The 15,401-nt window shown below is 42.9% G+C and overlaps 1 protein-coding gene across 1 annotated transcript; it reads right to left on the bottom strand.

Moving 5' to 3' along the window:
* Positions 1-6,523: 6,523 nt before the first annotated feature.
* On the bottom strand, positions 6,524-9,214 carry slc10a3 (solute carrier family 10 member 3). Its single transcript, XM_048546547.2, has one exon. The coding sequence runs from the start codon at positions 8,467-8,469 to the stop codon at positions 7,093-7,095; it is 1,377 nt and encodes a 458-aa protein (XP_048402504.1). The 5' UTR covers positions 8,470-9,214; the 3' UTR covers positions 6,524-7,092.
* Between the last annotated feature and the right edge of the window lie 6,187 nt (positions 9,215-15,401).

The following is a 15,401-nucleotide window of genomic DNA, read 5'->3' as shown; positions in this document are numbered from 1 at the left end:
TGCAAAGCGGTTCCCAAGCCTCCGCTTGGTTTCCCCAATGTAGAGGAAGCCGCACCGGGTACAGTGGATGCAGTATACCACATTGGCAGATGTGCAGGTGAACCTCTGCTTAATGTGGAATGTCATCTTGGGGCCTGGGATGGGGGTGAGGGAGGTGGTGTGGGGACAAGTGTAGCATTTCCTGCGGTTGCAGGGGAAGGTGCCGGGTGTGGTGGGGTTGGAGGGCAGTGTGGAGCGAACAAGGGAGTCACGGAGAGAGTGGTCTCTCCGGAAAGCAGACAGGGGAGGGGATGGAAAAATGTCTTGGGTGGTGGGGTCGGATTGTAAATGGCGGAAGTGTCGGAGGATAATGCGTTGTATCCGGAGGTTGGTAGGGTGGTGTGTGAGAACGAGGGGGATCCTCTTGGGGCGGTTGTGGCGGGGGCGGGGTGTGAGGGATGTGTAATACCACTTGGAACTCCCCCCACGGTGATCGAGAACGCCCTTGACCGCGTCTCCCGCATTTCCCGCAAGAAGCCTGCCTCTTTGTAGGTTACGTGGAACAGTCCCTCTTCCGCACCTACACAGGCCCCAAACCCCACCTCTTCCTCCGGTACATTGATGACTGTATCGGCGCCGCGTCTTGCTCCCCAGAGCAGCTCGAACAGTTCATCCACTTCACCAACATCTTCCACCCCAACCTTCAGTTCACCTGGGCCATCTCCAGCACATCCCTCACCTTCTTGGACCTCTCAGTCTCCATCTCAGGCAACCAGCTTGTAACTGATGTCCATTTCAAGCCCACCGACTCCCACAGCTACCTAGAATACACCTCCTCCCACCCACCCTCCTGCAAAAATTCCATCCCCTATTCCCAATTCCTCCGCCTCCGCCTCCACGATAAGACATTCCACTCCCGCACATCCCAGATGTCCAAGTTCTTTAAGGACCGCAACTTTCCCCCCACGGTGATCGAGAACGCCCTTGACCGCGTCTCCCGCATTTCCCGCGACACATCCCTCACACCCCGCCCCCGCCACAACCGCCCCAAGAGGATCCCCCTCGTTCTCACACACCACCCTACCAACCTCCGGATACAACGCATTATCCTCCGACACTTCCGCCATTTACAATCCGACCCCACCACCCAAGACATTTTTCCATCCCCTCCCCTGTCTGCTTTCCGGAGAGACCACTCTCTCCGTGACTCCCTTGTTCGCTCCACACTGCCCTCCAACCCCACCACACCCGGCACCTTCCCCTGCAACCGCAGGAAATGCTACACTTGTCCCCACACCTCCTCCCTCACCCCCATCCCAGGCCCCAAGATGACATTCCACATCAAGCAGAGGTTCACCTGCACATCTGCCAATGTGGTATACTGCATCCACTGTACCCGGTGCGGCTTCCTCTACATTGGGAAAACCAAGCGGAGGCTTGGGGACCACTTTGCAGAACACCTCCGCTCAGTTCGCAACAAACAACTGCACCTCCCAGTCGCAAACCATTTCCACTCCCCCTCCCATTCTCTTGATGACATGTCCATCATGGGCCTCCTGCACTGCCACAATGATGCCACCCGAAGGTTGCAGGAACAGCAACTCATATTCCGCCTGGGAACCCTGCAGCCATATGGTATCAATGTGGACTTCACCAGTTTCAAAATCTCCCCTTCCCCTACTGCATCCCTAAACCAGCCCAGTTCATCCCCTCCCCCCACTGCACCACACAACCAGCCCAGCTCTTCCCCCCTACCCACTGCATCCCAAAACCAGTCCAACCTGTCTCTGCCTCCCTAACCGGTTCTTCCTCTCACCCATCCCTTCCTCCCACCCCAAGCCGCACCCCCAGCTACCTACTAACCTCATCCCACTTCCTTGACCTGTCCGTCTTCCCTGGACTGACCTATCCCCTCCCTACCTATCTTCTTTACTCTCCATCTTCGGTCCGCCTCCCCCTCTCTCCCTATTTATTCCAGTTCCCTCCCCCCATCCCCCTCTCTGATGAAGGGTCTAGGCCCGAAACGTCAGCTTTTGTGTTCCTGAGATGCTGCTTGGCCTGCTGTGTTCATCCAGCCTCACATTTTATTATCTTGGAATCTCCAGCATCTGCAGTTCCCATCATCTCTGCTCTGGTATTTGAAGTAGTTTTAAAATTTTAGTTCTAAAATAGGCAGCACAGTGGTTCAGTGTTTAGCACTGGTGCCTCACAGCACCAGGGACCCAGGTTTGACTCCACCCTCAGGCAACCGTGTGGAGTTTGCACATTCTCCCCGTGTCTGTGTGGGTTTCCTCCCACAGTCCAAAGGTGTGCCGGCTCGGTGGATCGGCCATGCTAAGTTGCCTGAAGTGAAGTGTTCAGGGGATGTGTAGCTTAGGTGGTTTAAGGGAGGAATGGGTCTGGGTGGGATGGCCCAAGGGTTGGTGTAGACTTGTTGGACTGAAGGGCCTGTTTTCACACGGTAGGGATTCTATGACTTTTAAGCTATAAGAAGCTTTTTTAATGCATTGTTCTAAAAGAAAGTAAGGTCTAAATGCTTAAATTCAGTTACCAGTTCAAGCACTTGTTTTACCCCACCCTCAGGAAAGAAGTAATTAAGTTATAGCTCAAGTATCAAGTCTCAAATGAATAGATACTAATTACATTATGGATTATATAATAAATATTTTCAATTCATCCAATATTCAAATCCCATAACCAGTTAACAGCTGTGAACTGAGAAATGAACTAAAATTATAAACTACTCTAAGCACTATAAGCTTCAGTTCTAAAATAGACCAAGAATATTGGCTATTTGAGAGCCAGCAATGAAGTCCTTGAAACTACCCAGTTTTTGACTATGAGATAATAAAGTGTGGAGCTGGATGAACGCAGCAGGCCAAGCAGCATCTTAGGAGCACAAAAGCTGACGTTTTGGGTCTAGACCCTTCATCAGAAATGGGGGAGGGGGAACAGGGTTCTGAAATAAATAGGGAGGGCGGAGGCGGATCGAAGCTGGATAGAGATCAAGATAGGCAGGGAGGAGACAGACAGCCTCTTTGACCTGTCTCCTCTCCGCCTATCTTTTCCTCTATCCATCTTTAATCTACCTCCCCCCCGCCTCCCTATTTGTTTCAGAACCCTTTTCCTCACTCCCCCATTTCTGATGAAGGGTCTAGGCCCGAAACGTCAGCTGTTGTGCTCCTAAGATGCTGCTTGGCCTGCTGCGTTCATCCAGCTCCACATTTTGTTACCTCGGATTCTCCGGCAATCGGCAGCTCCCATTCTCTCTGATACAGTTTTTGACTATTATTGCTGTCTTTTGGCCTTAAAATGCCAAACTCCACCACCTCAAAATTTATAAATTCTTCCATTCTCTCAAAGCAGATACTGCTAATTGTTCTACTGCAACAGTTTGCTTTTGGAACACATCTATCTTATCCTGGTTACACATCCTTTTAAATGAACAAATATTTAGGTCATTTGACATCATCTGCGTAGAGAGAAAGGAACAGAATGAATTTTCATGTTGGTTTTCTCACTCAGGCCAGGTTTCTATTTGGCAAAGAGTAAAAGGTCTAATTGTGGTCAATTCCTTAGTGATTGTCATTAGAAGTAACATCCTTGAACACAGCCAGGAAGATCAAGTTTGAACTGAAATCTTTAAAAAAAATGCTTGAAATAGTATGCATAGTCAGCAAGCCAGGCAGCTTCTGTGGAGGAGACTTTTTTTTTAAGAAAAAGAACTTCCAGCATCTATAATAATTTTGTTTTTGTAACATTTGGGCTGTTTGTCTTAATGAATCATCTGATTAATAATCCTCAGCACTATTTGAAGAGTAAGGAGACTTCAATCATACCGACTAGTATTTCTCCTTCAACCAGGCATACAGAATTCAGAATTCTTTGTCTACATAACCACGAGTAGACTTTGAAATGGAGCTCATTTGGTAAAAAGACAAAAGATACTTTTGGTTATCGACAGGAGACATTATATACTCTGTATTAGCAAATGCATGCATGAGCTAGAAAGAAACAGGTTTCACTAAGGGCCAAACCAGAACAAGGATTTGCTGTGGTGACTATTCAAATAGTTTGAATCATTGATCAATGCACATTAAACTGAAGACCTGGGGGGCCGGTGGGGAGCGGGGAGGGAGGGAGGAAGGAAGGAATCTGCTGTGCAAATGTAAAGCAAACTCAAAATGTGGCTTTCAAATGAAAAAAAGCTGACCCTTTCACCTGCAGGCATATGTTCTTGCAAATTGAGAAACCAGCATTAAAAGATGCAGAACTGTATCCTGCAACCAATTGAAAAGAATATGAGAGGAAAGCAGTGATATCAAGAAGAAGAAGTGGTTAAAAATGGTAGTCTAATATTATTGATTTGGTCAAACCAAAATTGGGTCTCCCCTACCCATAATCTATATCACAATCCGTTCCACTTGCTCCCATGGATAAAAATTGCAAGGTTTTAGTTGGACAAGTGAAGTAAAGACAGCATTTTAGGGAATATCATGTAAAGGTACTTCCTCTAAAACAGACCGATTGGTGGAATTCAACACTTTTAAATGACAAAGTATACAATATGGGCTTACCAACTCTCTAAATCTCCAATTATCAAACTATTAGTGGCTTCATTACATAAATTTTTGTTGAATGAATCAGATACAGTTAACTGGAAATAACACAAGTGACAGAGATCAGTCATCAGCAAAGTGTTGAATATGCTCAAATTGAAAAGACAGACTTGAAGGCATAAAACACACCTGCCATGACCTCAGCAACACAGGTTTTTATCTACTTCTTTAAACAACCAGCAAATTCACAACTCTATCCCTCTTTAGCTAAATTTACTCTTCTTCCCACAGCCATAACATGCATCTCAACAATATGAAGTTCACTTATGTTGGTTGGTTTTATTTGCTTTGCACTCAAATCAGGCATGCAATTAGTGTGGTGGCCTGATTATAAACATATGTATGAAACCAAAATACTGAAGTGGCTCTTCTATTTCCTGTAAAAAGTTTCAACTATCCTTCAATACCTGTTTAAAAGCGACAAATAGAGGTTAACAGCACTGTAACCCTTTGCCAACAATCCACTTTATGCTATGATTAAGTAAATGAACTCCATTATGTAGCAAGCCTGGATTCACTATCATTATAATGATTACATACAATTTAGTTTAAATAACTTATATTTATTGGTATTTTATTGCAGACTTTTATATAAAAAAAGGAGAAAGTCATCTAGAGAAACTTGGCATAACAGGAAGTTCTCTCATGAATTTACACATGAAAAATAATCAGCTTAGAGGCAGGAAGCTTAAGCTCCAATCAGGTTACCAACATTAAAAGTATGAGTAAGAAAGTCACAATGATACTGCAAAAAGACTACCATTCAGGTAATCAGGCCTGTGTTTTGCAAAAGTGAAAAAAAAGTTACCCAATTAACCCCATTCTCCAGTATGTTTCTTTTTGTCCCTTTTAACTTTTGATCCAATTACCTTTTGCAAGTTACTATTGAGTCTGCTTCTGCCACCATTTCAGGCAATGCATTTGGTAGTAACTTCTGTAAAACTTTCATCTTGCTTATGATTACTTTATTATCTATCAATCAAACCAATTTTAAAGGGAAATGATGATATATCAATCTTTGACATCTAAATGTAGTTACTGTTTTCAAAATCAGCCTTAAAACAGAATTCTATTTTTAAGCATAGAAATACAAGTAGCAAAAACATACATGTACAAAATGGAACATTAGTTAATTGGAGTTTAAAAGTTACGTAGGTAACTTCTTATAATTTTGGTGAAGTAGCTGATTTCAGTCAGTATAGCTAGGGAATAGCAGTATAATTAGTCTTCAGAGCTAGGGAAAGTCGAGAGAGAGGGAAAGAGGAAAAGGGGCAATTGGCTGACTTGTCTATTTCAGGAGAAGTTAGTTAGTAGCATTTCTGTGCAGCTATTGGATTTATTGGTGATGATTTAAACAGATAAACAAATTCAAAAAGGAGGCAACATGGAAAAAGGCATTTTAATGAAAGTGTTAATTAGGAGCAGGAATGGGCCACTCAGTCCCTCGAACTGTTTCATCATTAAAATAATATCGTTGTAAATAATTATCATGTAGCACCCAGGTTCCAGTGTTATATTTACTTTTTCTTTGAAAAAGAATGAAAACTAGAATCACAAAATGTGCAAATAGTAGGATTTGCTGTAAATGTTCACTGAAATTAGACTTTTTTTTCCAAGCATGACAACAACATGCAGGCTATTCTTATTTCAACAGTATCCAGGTGACGAAAGAATGATCAAAATGTACATATTTTTAAAAAAAAATCAAATAACTACCTCAAAGTCTAAAAATCGGTTTATTCTTACTTTAGTATGAGCAGTGGTTAGCTTATAAATCAAATTTATAGACATCACGGAATAAGATCATAAAACTATGTCTGTCTGTATTATTACTGATATTAGTTGCTTAAAAAATGCATATAAATTAGTATATACTCAGAAAAACCGTTTCACAGAATTCCAACTAATGAAACAGGGAATGCTGCTCAGAACCACCAATCTAGTTTATTTAGTGAATACATATTGCCACGTAAAGGAGTATTTCTGTACAAGACTGATTAAGAGAATGTGTCTTAAAGAGCAATCAAAGCTTTAAACACAGTTTCAACTAAGAAATATTGAAATACATTGACGCCTCTTTAGAGCAAGATGGTGGAATACTCCCCTCTTCAACAGATATTAGACACCTGAAAATAATGAAAAAAGGCAACAACTCTTATTGCAGATGGCACAAACTATCAAAAAATCATTTGCACCAATAAAATTTAAGATAAAATAAGTTTCTCGTAGAAATGAAGTCACACAGTTGCCAATTCCACTGAAATCCAATACTAGATGCAAAGCAAAGGCTGTATGTTTTGTTACTGCACTAGCCATTCAGCAATTGAAATGCAGTGCATTCACGCTCAGCAGAAAAGCAAGCCAGTGGCTCATTTCAAAAGACCATGTAAACATATCTGCAGTAGCCATACACTCGTTTTAGAAAATTGCTCAATATAAAAATATTCAAACATTTTGCAGTGCAGGAAATTCATTTCTTTTGAGCAAACTCAAATCAGGATTTAAATCCTTCCGAGACCGGATTTGGCTTGAGGTTTTTGTAGAGAACATGAAAGATCACAAGAAGCAGCATTTCTGAAGTGCTACTCAAAGCCACTATAAACGGGGCCTGCGAGGCAAAGTCTGCTTCGATTCGACGGAAGGACAACTGGAGAACTGCGAGGGCTAGCAGGCTATTTTGAACTCCAATCTCTATACTGACTGTTTTACACAAAGGAACAGGTAATTTTAAGCAATATGCCATCAGATATCCAATAAGCAATCCAAACACAGGTACAGCAACTCCAGCTACAATTATCTCCTTACGAACATTGTAAAGTATGGCTTCTCCCATCTGGTAAGCCATGAAGAGTCCTCCAATGATTAATATGAAACTGAGGGGTCGAATAAGCAAAAGTAAGAACTTGCTGAGCCGTGGCAATTTATATTTTATCAGCATTCCAGTTGAAATGGGAATAGCTATAAACAGCAACGTAACAAGAATCTTAGTAAATGGGACATGCAGTGTTTCATGAACATTGAGAATATGGGTATATATGGTGGATGAAAGTGGCATCATACCAGTCGCGACTACAGTCGAGATTAAGGTCATGGAGATGGCAAGGGTCACGTCCCCTCCTAGAAGCAAACTGTAGAGGTAACCTCCACCTCCTCCCGGGGTAGAGCAAGTTATTATGAGCCCAAGGGAAAGGGCTTTGGGAAGGGAAAAGACCTTAGACAAAGTATATCCATACAATGGCATCAACAGAAACTGCCCGATCACCCCCAGAATGACCGGATGTGGCTGTGTGAGAAGACCTCGCAGGACTGCTAACTCCACTTTGCAACCAAACGCACACTTATTTATAAAAACTAGCGGCAGGAGGAAATAAAGGACAGGGTTCTGAGAAAAGTGCGCCAGACCAGTAGAACTTAGATCATCATCACTGGGAGACACTTTAATAGTATAATCTGTTCGTTCTTCCACAGTGAATGGCTCAACCCTGGTGACATCCACAAGGCGGATTAACAGAGGTGCAGTCCCAGCCAGACCGGATTTGATGCTGACAATATAACTTTTCACAAATCCTATAGTTTCGGCGTCGCTGACGTTAATGATGGCGAGGACATCCGGATCCAGAGACTGAACGAGCAGTTTACTACCATCCCTTTCCACGGCGCTCCCGTAGCGACTGGAAACCACAATGATGCCTTTGGTGTTTTCAGGAAACTCAAATTCAGTGGAGGTGCCGTCTCCGATCGTCACGTAGTAAAGTGCTGGGGTCGAGCTGTTGGAGTCCACAAGGCAGTAAACGCCGCTGAAGGGGGCCAGCAGCAGCAGCAGAGCCGGCCGCACACTGGCCATCCACAACAACATGGAGCGGTCACACATTGCCCACCACCAACTTCCCACTGCGTCAGTCCGGCCCCTGAAAAACGCTACAGCAGGCGGCGGCTGCCCTTCATTTCAGGGAGGCAACGGGGGAAAGCGCTCACAGTCCACCGAGTCCCAGCACGCCAGTGGGTGCACAGACTGAGCCCCGGTACCGGGAGGCCAGCGTCCCATCTCCAGCCATATCGCAGCCTCCCGTTTACCGGCAACGTCTGTGCGTCTCGCCGCCTTGGAGAACTTCCTTCCGGCACAGCTCCTGTCGTTTCACTTCGAACCAGTCACTGGGTATATGTTTGAACGGTGGCCAGCTGCTGAGTGAATCCCCACCCACTCTCAACACAAATCCAAATACTCCTCAAACACTGACGTGGTCAGGCTCCAAACAGATAAATAGTCTTTCAGATGACACCTCCACCACCCCACCCCCAAACCCGACGCCGCAGGTGCCCCTCGGGTTTTCACGAATTGACTATTTCTCTGGTGTTGTTGACAATACAGCGATTCATGCTTTTCCGCGTTTGTTGACGTTTCTTCTGTATTGACCTGCTTTTGATATCAGGGCAACTGCCCGGCAGTTCTGCGCAATCATTTCTCAATCGCGGGGCGTTGAGTTTCGTTGTTATCTGGTTATCTTTTAAAGCCCGACTCCACCTCCCATTTAGTCAGACTGGAGGCTCAATCCTTAATGCTACTGGCAGACATTAACTCTCAAAGCCTGCTGCCTGGGGCTTCAGAATTGGCTTTTGTCTCCTATTCTATGACGGATATGACAGATTCTATCAGACTTTCAGGGCTGAGTATCACAGAGTAGAATTCTACAGACAATAAGGACAATTTGATGGATTTGGAAGGTTGGTTTCATTTTAAGTGGCGCCACTACGGTTCTGAAAGAGAACACTCAGTTGGTGACTGTTATCCAAAAATAAAGCTCAGAATTGACACTTTGGCTGCATAGTTCAAGTTGAAGGTGACTCAGCTAGTCAAATCTCCGATAACTTTTCATTTGTTTTAGACAATCCTAGTCGTTAATTGTTTATTTGAGGTAACCTGAGGTTCATTACAGTTGAAAACTGATTCCACGGCTGACTAGACGGTCAGAGTGTTTGGTTTTCCATTTCATTTCCTGTATATTGCTTCCTTTTACAGACAGACCTTTCACTTCAAATCACTTAGTACCTCTCTCCTTCAGTGATACGACCTGAACGTAACTGCAATCCACTACTACTTCTTCTTTCAGTTATTGACTTAAATTTTGCCTAAAAATTGCCAGCATGCTGTGCGTTACAATTTACTGGAACCGAAAATCTCGGTGCATCTCCAGCAGTTAAGACTTTTCCCCTCAACTTCAAGAAATGTTCGTACCAGAAATTGTGAGAAATGGGAATTTATAATCTGGAATCCTAGTTCAACCTACTGAAAGCCTACCACATTCTCTGTAAAAGCAATTCCGTCGGTCCTATCACCCACCTTTTCTCACCTTGGGAAAGGGAGAATTCCAGTGGTGGAATATCATTTCTTCAAGTAGTAAATTGTTGTTAGGGATTTCTGAACTTAAATTCACATATTTTCACTGTCTTACTTTCAGTTCCTTTGTTTTCTATTTCTCAATGCAGTTTTACGTTTTTCTTGTTCCTCATTTTGATTCTAAGTCACAATTTCCTTCTTCCATTGTTTCTGTTTCTTTTTCACTGCAACTTTAGTTAACAAGGCAAAGTACTAGTCACATCAATCTTTCATGGCCCTGATGCCCCTTTGCCATCCGCATTATCAACTTACATGTTTATTGATATACACACAATATTAGAAGCCTAAATAGTTGGTCATGTTGCAAGATATTCCATTCCAATAAATTCTCAGTGAAAGTAACAGCTGAATAATAAAAATCCACCTGCAGCCTCAACCAAACACCAAAGACCAGTGATGTCAAACAATAGCCATTTTTAAAAAGGGCAGCATAGTCACTCGGTGTCTCAGATTCCACCCTCGGGGGACTGTCTGTATGGAGTTTGCACATTCTCCCCATGTCTGCGTAGGTTTCCTCCAGGTCTTCCGGTTTCCTCACACACGTGCAAGCCAGTTAGATTGGCCACGGTAAATTGCCTCTAGTGTTCAAGGATGTGTAGATTAGGTGGCTTATGGGGGACGGGTCTGGGCAAGATACTCCTGAGGGTTGGTGTGGACTTGTTGGGCCAAAAGGCCTGCTTCCACACTGTAGGGATTCCATGATAATTCTATGATTTGATTTGCCTTTCTGCACGCCCGCCAAACTTCAGAATTCCCATCTGCAGTTCTGCCAAGCATGTAGACACCTATTCTCGTTCAGTTACCCCAAGATCATCACCAAAATGCAAGTCCAGCCCCAGTACTATCAGAACTTGACTGTGGTACAGTTAAACCTCACTTCCCAATACAACTAAATGCCTGAAACCTACCTTTAGCATATACGGCTTGTGTACCTTTGTTCAGTATATCCTGAGTTTAAAATGATATGGGATAAAACATAAAACAAACCCTACTTATTTATCAGAGATAATGGGAACTGCAGATGCTGGAGATTCCAAGATAATAAAATGTGAGGCTGGATGAACACAGCAGGCCAAGCAGCATCTCAGGAGCACCTGAGATGCTGCTTGGCCTGCTGTGTTCATCCAGCCTCACATTTTATTACCCTACTTATTTATGTTAGTTTACAGAATAAAGGAGTTAAGAATTAAAATCACAACGCAGAACAATCACAAAATGCTATTTAATAAAAATGAAATTTGACTTATTCAGTTATTATAAATCTGTAGTCCAACACAACATAACTTATTGCTAAAACATAGCATATCCTCTGAGTTTAGTTACAAACAGGGCAAAAAGATTTTGTTAGATAACAAGGTGTAGAGCTGGATGAACACAGCAGGTCAAGCAGCATCAGAGCAACAGGAAAGCTGACATTTTGGGCCTAGACCCTTCTTCAGAAAATTCAGGTCTAAGCCCAAAACATCAGCTTTCCTGCTCCTCTACCGCTGCTTGTCCTGCTGTGTTTATCCAGCTCTACACCTTGTTATCTCAGATTCTCCAGCATCTGCAGTTCCTATTATTCCAAAAAGATTTTTTAACATCATTGTGTCTCCAGCCACAGTACTGGGTTAGGAAGCCTGCGCCATTGAGATAAATGATGAGCAGCTTGAACTGGAAGTCAGCACCCACTTTAACTATAGCCTTATGTGCAGTTCCACTGAAAACAAAAACTGCAGGCAATCACAGTAGGTCGGGCAGCATCCATGGAGGGAAAGCAAGCTAACATTTCATCAGAGCTCTGCAGTGGCAATGGTGGTTGTGGCCCCAAGGAACACTCATTTCACACTTGAATTTGGTACTGGTTGCTAGTCTGCTGTGTTTTAGCCCACCACTTCACTCAGGAAACAATAAGCAGGGGAGAAAGCAGGAGGGAGGCAGTGAGGATCAGGCTGGGTAAGTGTTGGAAATGATGCTGTGTGAATATGTGATTGTAGGATTTGAATTCAATTGATTTAAAACACTTGAAAACCCTTTTACCTGCAGTAACCTGTGTCGTTGTTATCAGTGACTTCACAGGCACTGTGATTGCATAGGGGGAGGAGGGGTGACTGTACCTCCTATAGTTTCTGGCAGCATACATAGCCAACACAGAATTTAATTCATATACATGAAAATCTAAAATAAGCAAATTCTAGGAAAAGCAATGAATCTGTGCAAACACAATTTCTGGTGTCATGAACATGATTTTCATTTAGGTGGGAAAGACCGAAATAACTGACAGTTGGATTCAGAATAAAAGCTAACTGTAACCAGCATAAAATTTCCCTTATGCAGGCACCATCATTATTTCAAATATTTTAATCTGGGACAAGTATGCATTACTTGTTGGAATGGCAGACTCATCATTACTACCAGGGAAAACAAAGGTAGGTTGTTTGGTAACTCTATCCATGCTGCAGTTATTATTTTTCCATTGTTACAATGTCTAGACCTTTCCCTTTAATGATTAAACCATTGTTTCTTCTGTGTCAATTTTCAACTTAATTATTTATCATAATGCTGTTACATAGGCTGAAGATGAGCATAGATTAAACATTAACAGATGCAAGTTATTCTTCATTCCTTAGATAGCACAGGATTACTGGGGAAATTGTGCTGAGGAATCTGGGACATTCTGAAAGTTAAATGTATTATGTTCTGACAACTTGAAATTTCATTATGTGATACTATTACAATAAGGTGAAATTTTAATACAGTGATTCAATAGGGGGATCTATCTTGCAAAACAAGTTGACCCTTACAATGACAGAACATTTTCAATAGGCCTTTATGATAGAATATCTTTTTTTCTGTTTGTTTGTAACCTGAACTGGTCTTTAAAAAGGTTATAGTATCATTTTACATTAAAGTAGATTTTACTTTAGTATCAATGGTAGTGTGTTTGAAAAGAATTTTATTAGACCATCAGAGGTGCAATTTTTTTCCTAAGCTTTTAAAATAATTCACATCTCTATAGCATGACTTCTGAGGACAATATATGGCAGATATGAGTCACGAAGTCATGTTGAGGTTATACAGCACTTTAGTGAGGTCTCTTCTGGAATACTGCGTCCAGTTCTGGTCACCCAGTTGTAGGAAGGATATTATTAAGCTGGAGAGGGTTCAGAAGAGATTTACAAGGATGTTGTTGAGTATGGAAGGTTTGAGTTATGAAGAAAGGCTGGATAGGTTGGGACTTTTTCTCACTGGAGCGTAGGAAATTGAGAAGCGACCTGATAGAAATTTATAAAATAATGAGGGGCAGTGATACAGTTAATGGTAGTTGTCTCTTCTCTAGGATGGGGAATTTCAAGATGAGGAAGCACATTTTTAAGAGGAGAAAGATTTTAAAAAGACACAACTAGAAAATTTTTTTACACAGAGGGTTGTTTGTGTGTGGAGTGAATTTCCTGACAAAGTGGTGGATGTGGGTATAATTATAATGTTTAAAAGACATTGGGATATAGACATGGATAGGAAAAGTTTTCCTGTATTTGTCTCATCATTGTTTGAGATCTGACCTACAATCGTGGTGTAATCAGCAAACTTGTAAATGCTGTTGGTGCAGAATTTGGCAACAGTTGTGTATAAGGAGTATAATAGGTACTGAGTACACAGCCTTGCTGGGCACTGGTGTTGAGGGTTATCATGGAGGAGATGTTATTGCCTATCCTTTCTGATTGTGGTCTGCTGCAAGTTAGGAAGTCGAGAATCCAGTTACAGAGGAGGGAGCAGATACCCAGGCCTTGGAGTTTGGAGATGAGTTTGTTTGGAATTACGGTGTTAAAGGCAGAGTTGTAGTCAATAAGTAGGAGCCTAATGTAGGCATCCTTGTCATCCAGATGTCCCAGGGATGAGTGTAGGGCCAGGGAGATGGTGTCTGCCGTGGACCTGTTATGCTGGTAGGTGAACTGTGTTCAATAACTGACCATCTAAGGGTTTCAATTTGACCCCAATAACAGCTGATACCTACCCCAGTGGAAGCAGGTAGGCAACAGGTTCCACCCACTAATAGGTCAATGCACACCACGTCAGGCAGTTTCTGGCATAGAATTAAGGTGATTGAAATCTAGCTGGGATTGGAAATGTCCATTTAATTAAGTCTCCAAGGAATAAATGGTTGAATTAAAGGCACCCTCCCAATCCCAGCTAGATTTCAACCTGCCTCATGCAGTATGCATTCCATCTGAACCCCATCATTGGACCATTTCTGTGTTCCAGCAGCACAGCAAGTGGATGTCAGAGCTGGTGGATCTAAGTTACGGTCATCACTCTGAAATTGGCTGCAACCATGACAGTGTGCAGCTTTCCCTGATACTGGAAATCCCTAATTCTACTGGCCCTCTTGCTTAACTAATTTATGGCTAATGATTGGGAATGGAGATACCATCATTTCCTCCCTTCCTACTTTAGCAGCCCCCACCTCTGGCAGTCAGACTGCCCAACAGTTGGTGTAGAGCTGGATGAACACAGCAGGCCAAGCAGCATCAGAGGAGCAGGAAGGCCGACGTTCCGGGCATAGAAGGGTCCAGGCTCGAAACATCGGCCTTCCTGCTCCTCTGATGCTGCTTGGCCTGCTGTGTTCATCCAGCTCTACACCTTGTTATGTCAGATTCTCCAGCATCTGCAGTTCCTACTATCTGATTGAGACGTATAAGATTATTAAGGGATTGGACAATCTGGAGGCAGGGATTATGTTTCCGTTGATGGGGGAGTCCAGAACCAGAGGACACAGTTTAAAAATAAGAGGTAGGCCATTTAGAACAGAGTTGAGGAGAATCTTCTTCACCCAGAGAGTGGTGGGTATATGGAATGCTCTGCCTCAGAAGGCAGTGGAGGCCAAGTCTCTGGATAGTTTCAAGAAAGAGATAGATAGAGCTCTTAAAGATAGTGGAATCAAGGGTTATGGGGATAAGGCAGAACAGGATACTGATTGTGGATGATCATCCATGATCATAATGAATGATGGTGCTGGCTCAAAGGGCCGAATGGCCTGCTCCTGCACGTATTGTCTATTGTCTATCTCTGCCCAACAGTTGGTTTTGGACACCCTTCTATTGCTGTTTGAGATTCAGCAGCCCCAACCACCATTCTGCACTTGGATAGGCCCAACAGGTGGCCAAATAGGGTGTGAAATCTTTACTACATAAAAGTAAAATTGGAAGTGCTGGGAAAAAATTCCTGATGTGGAACAGTTCAGAAAAATTAGAGTTTTAATCTGATCTGGCAGATTAATGTAAACTGTGTGATATGATCAGTTACACACTACAGTAATTCACAGAAGCAAATTAGTCAAGTTTATGATTGCAGTGAATTATAAATTTTTCTAATGGCTAGCAAATTTATGCAAGACATTGTGAAGGCTCTGTTGTTGGGAGCTAACAGGA

This window comes from Stegostoma tigrinum, chromosome 16 (assembly GCF_030684315.1).
Source record: "Stegostoma tigrinum isolate sSteTig4 chromosome 16, sSteTig4.hap1, whole genome shotgun sequence".
NCBI classification, from domain to species: domain Eukaryota; kingdom Metazoa; phylum Chordata; class Chondrichthyes; order Orectolobiformes; family Stegostomatidae; genus Stegostoma; species Stegostoma tigrinum.
The sequence above is the reverse complement of the archived record's forward strand: the minus strand, read 5'-3'. Positions and strand labels throughout refer to the sequence as shown.

Bases quoted from the DNA above. Each gene is read 5' to 3' on its own strand.
- slc10a3 (XM_048546547.2), bottom strand. From the start codon at position 8,469: ATGTGTGACCGCTCCATGTTGTTGTGGATGGCCAGTGTGCGGCCGGCT.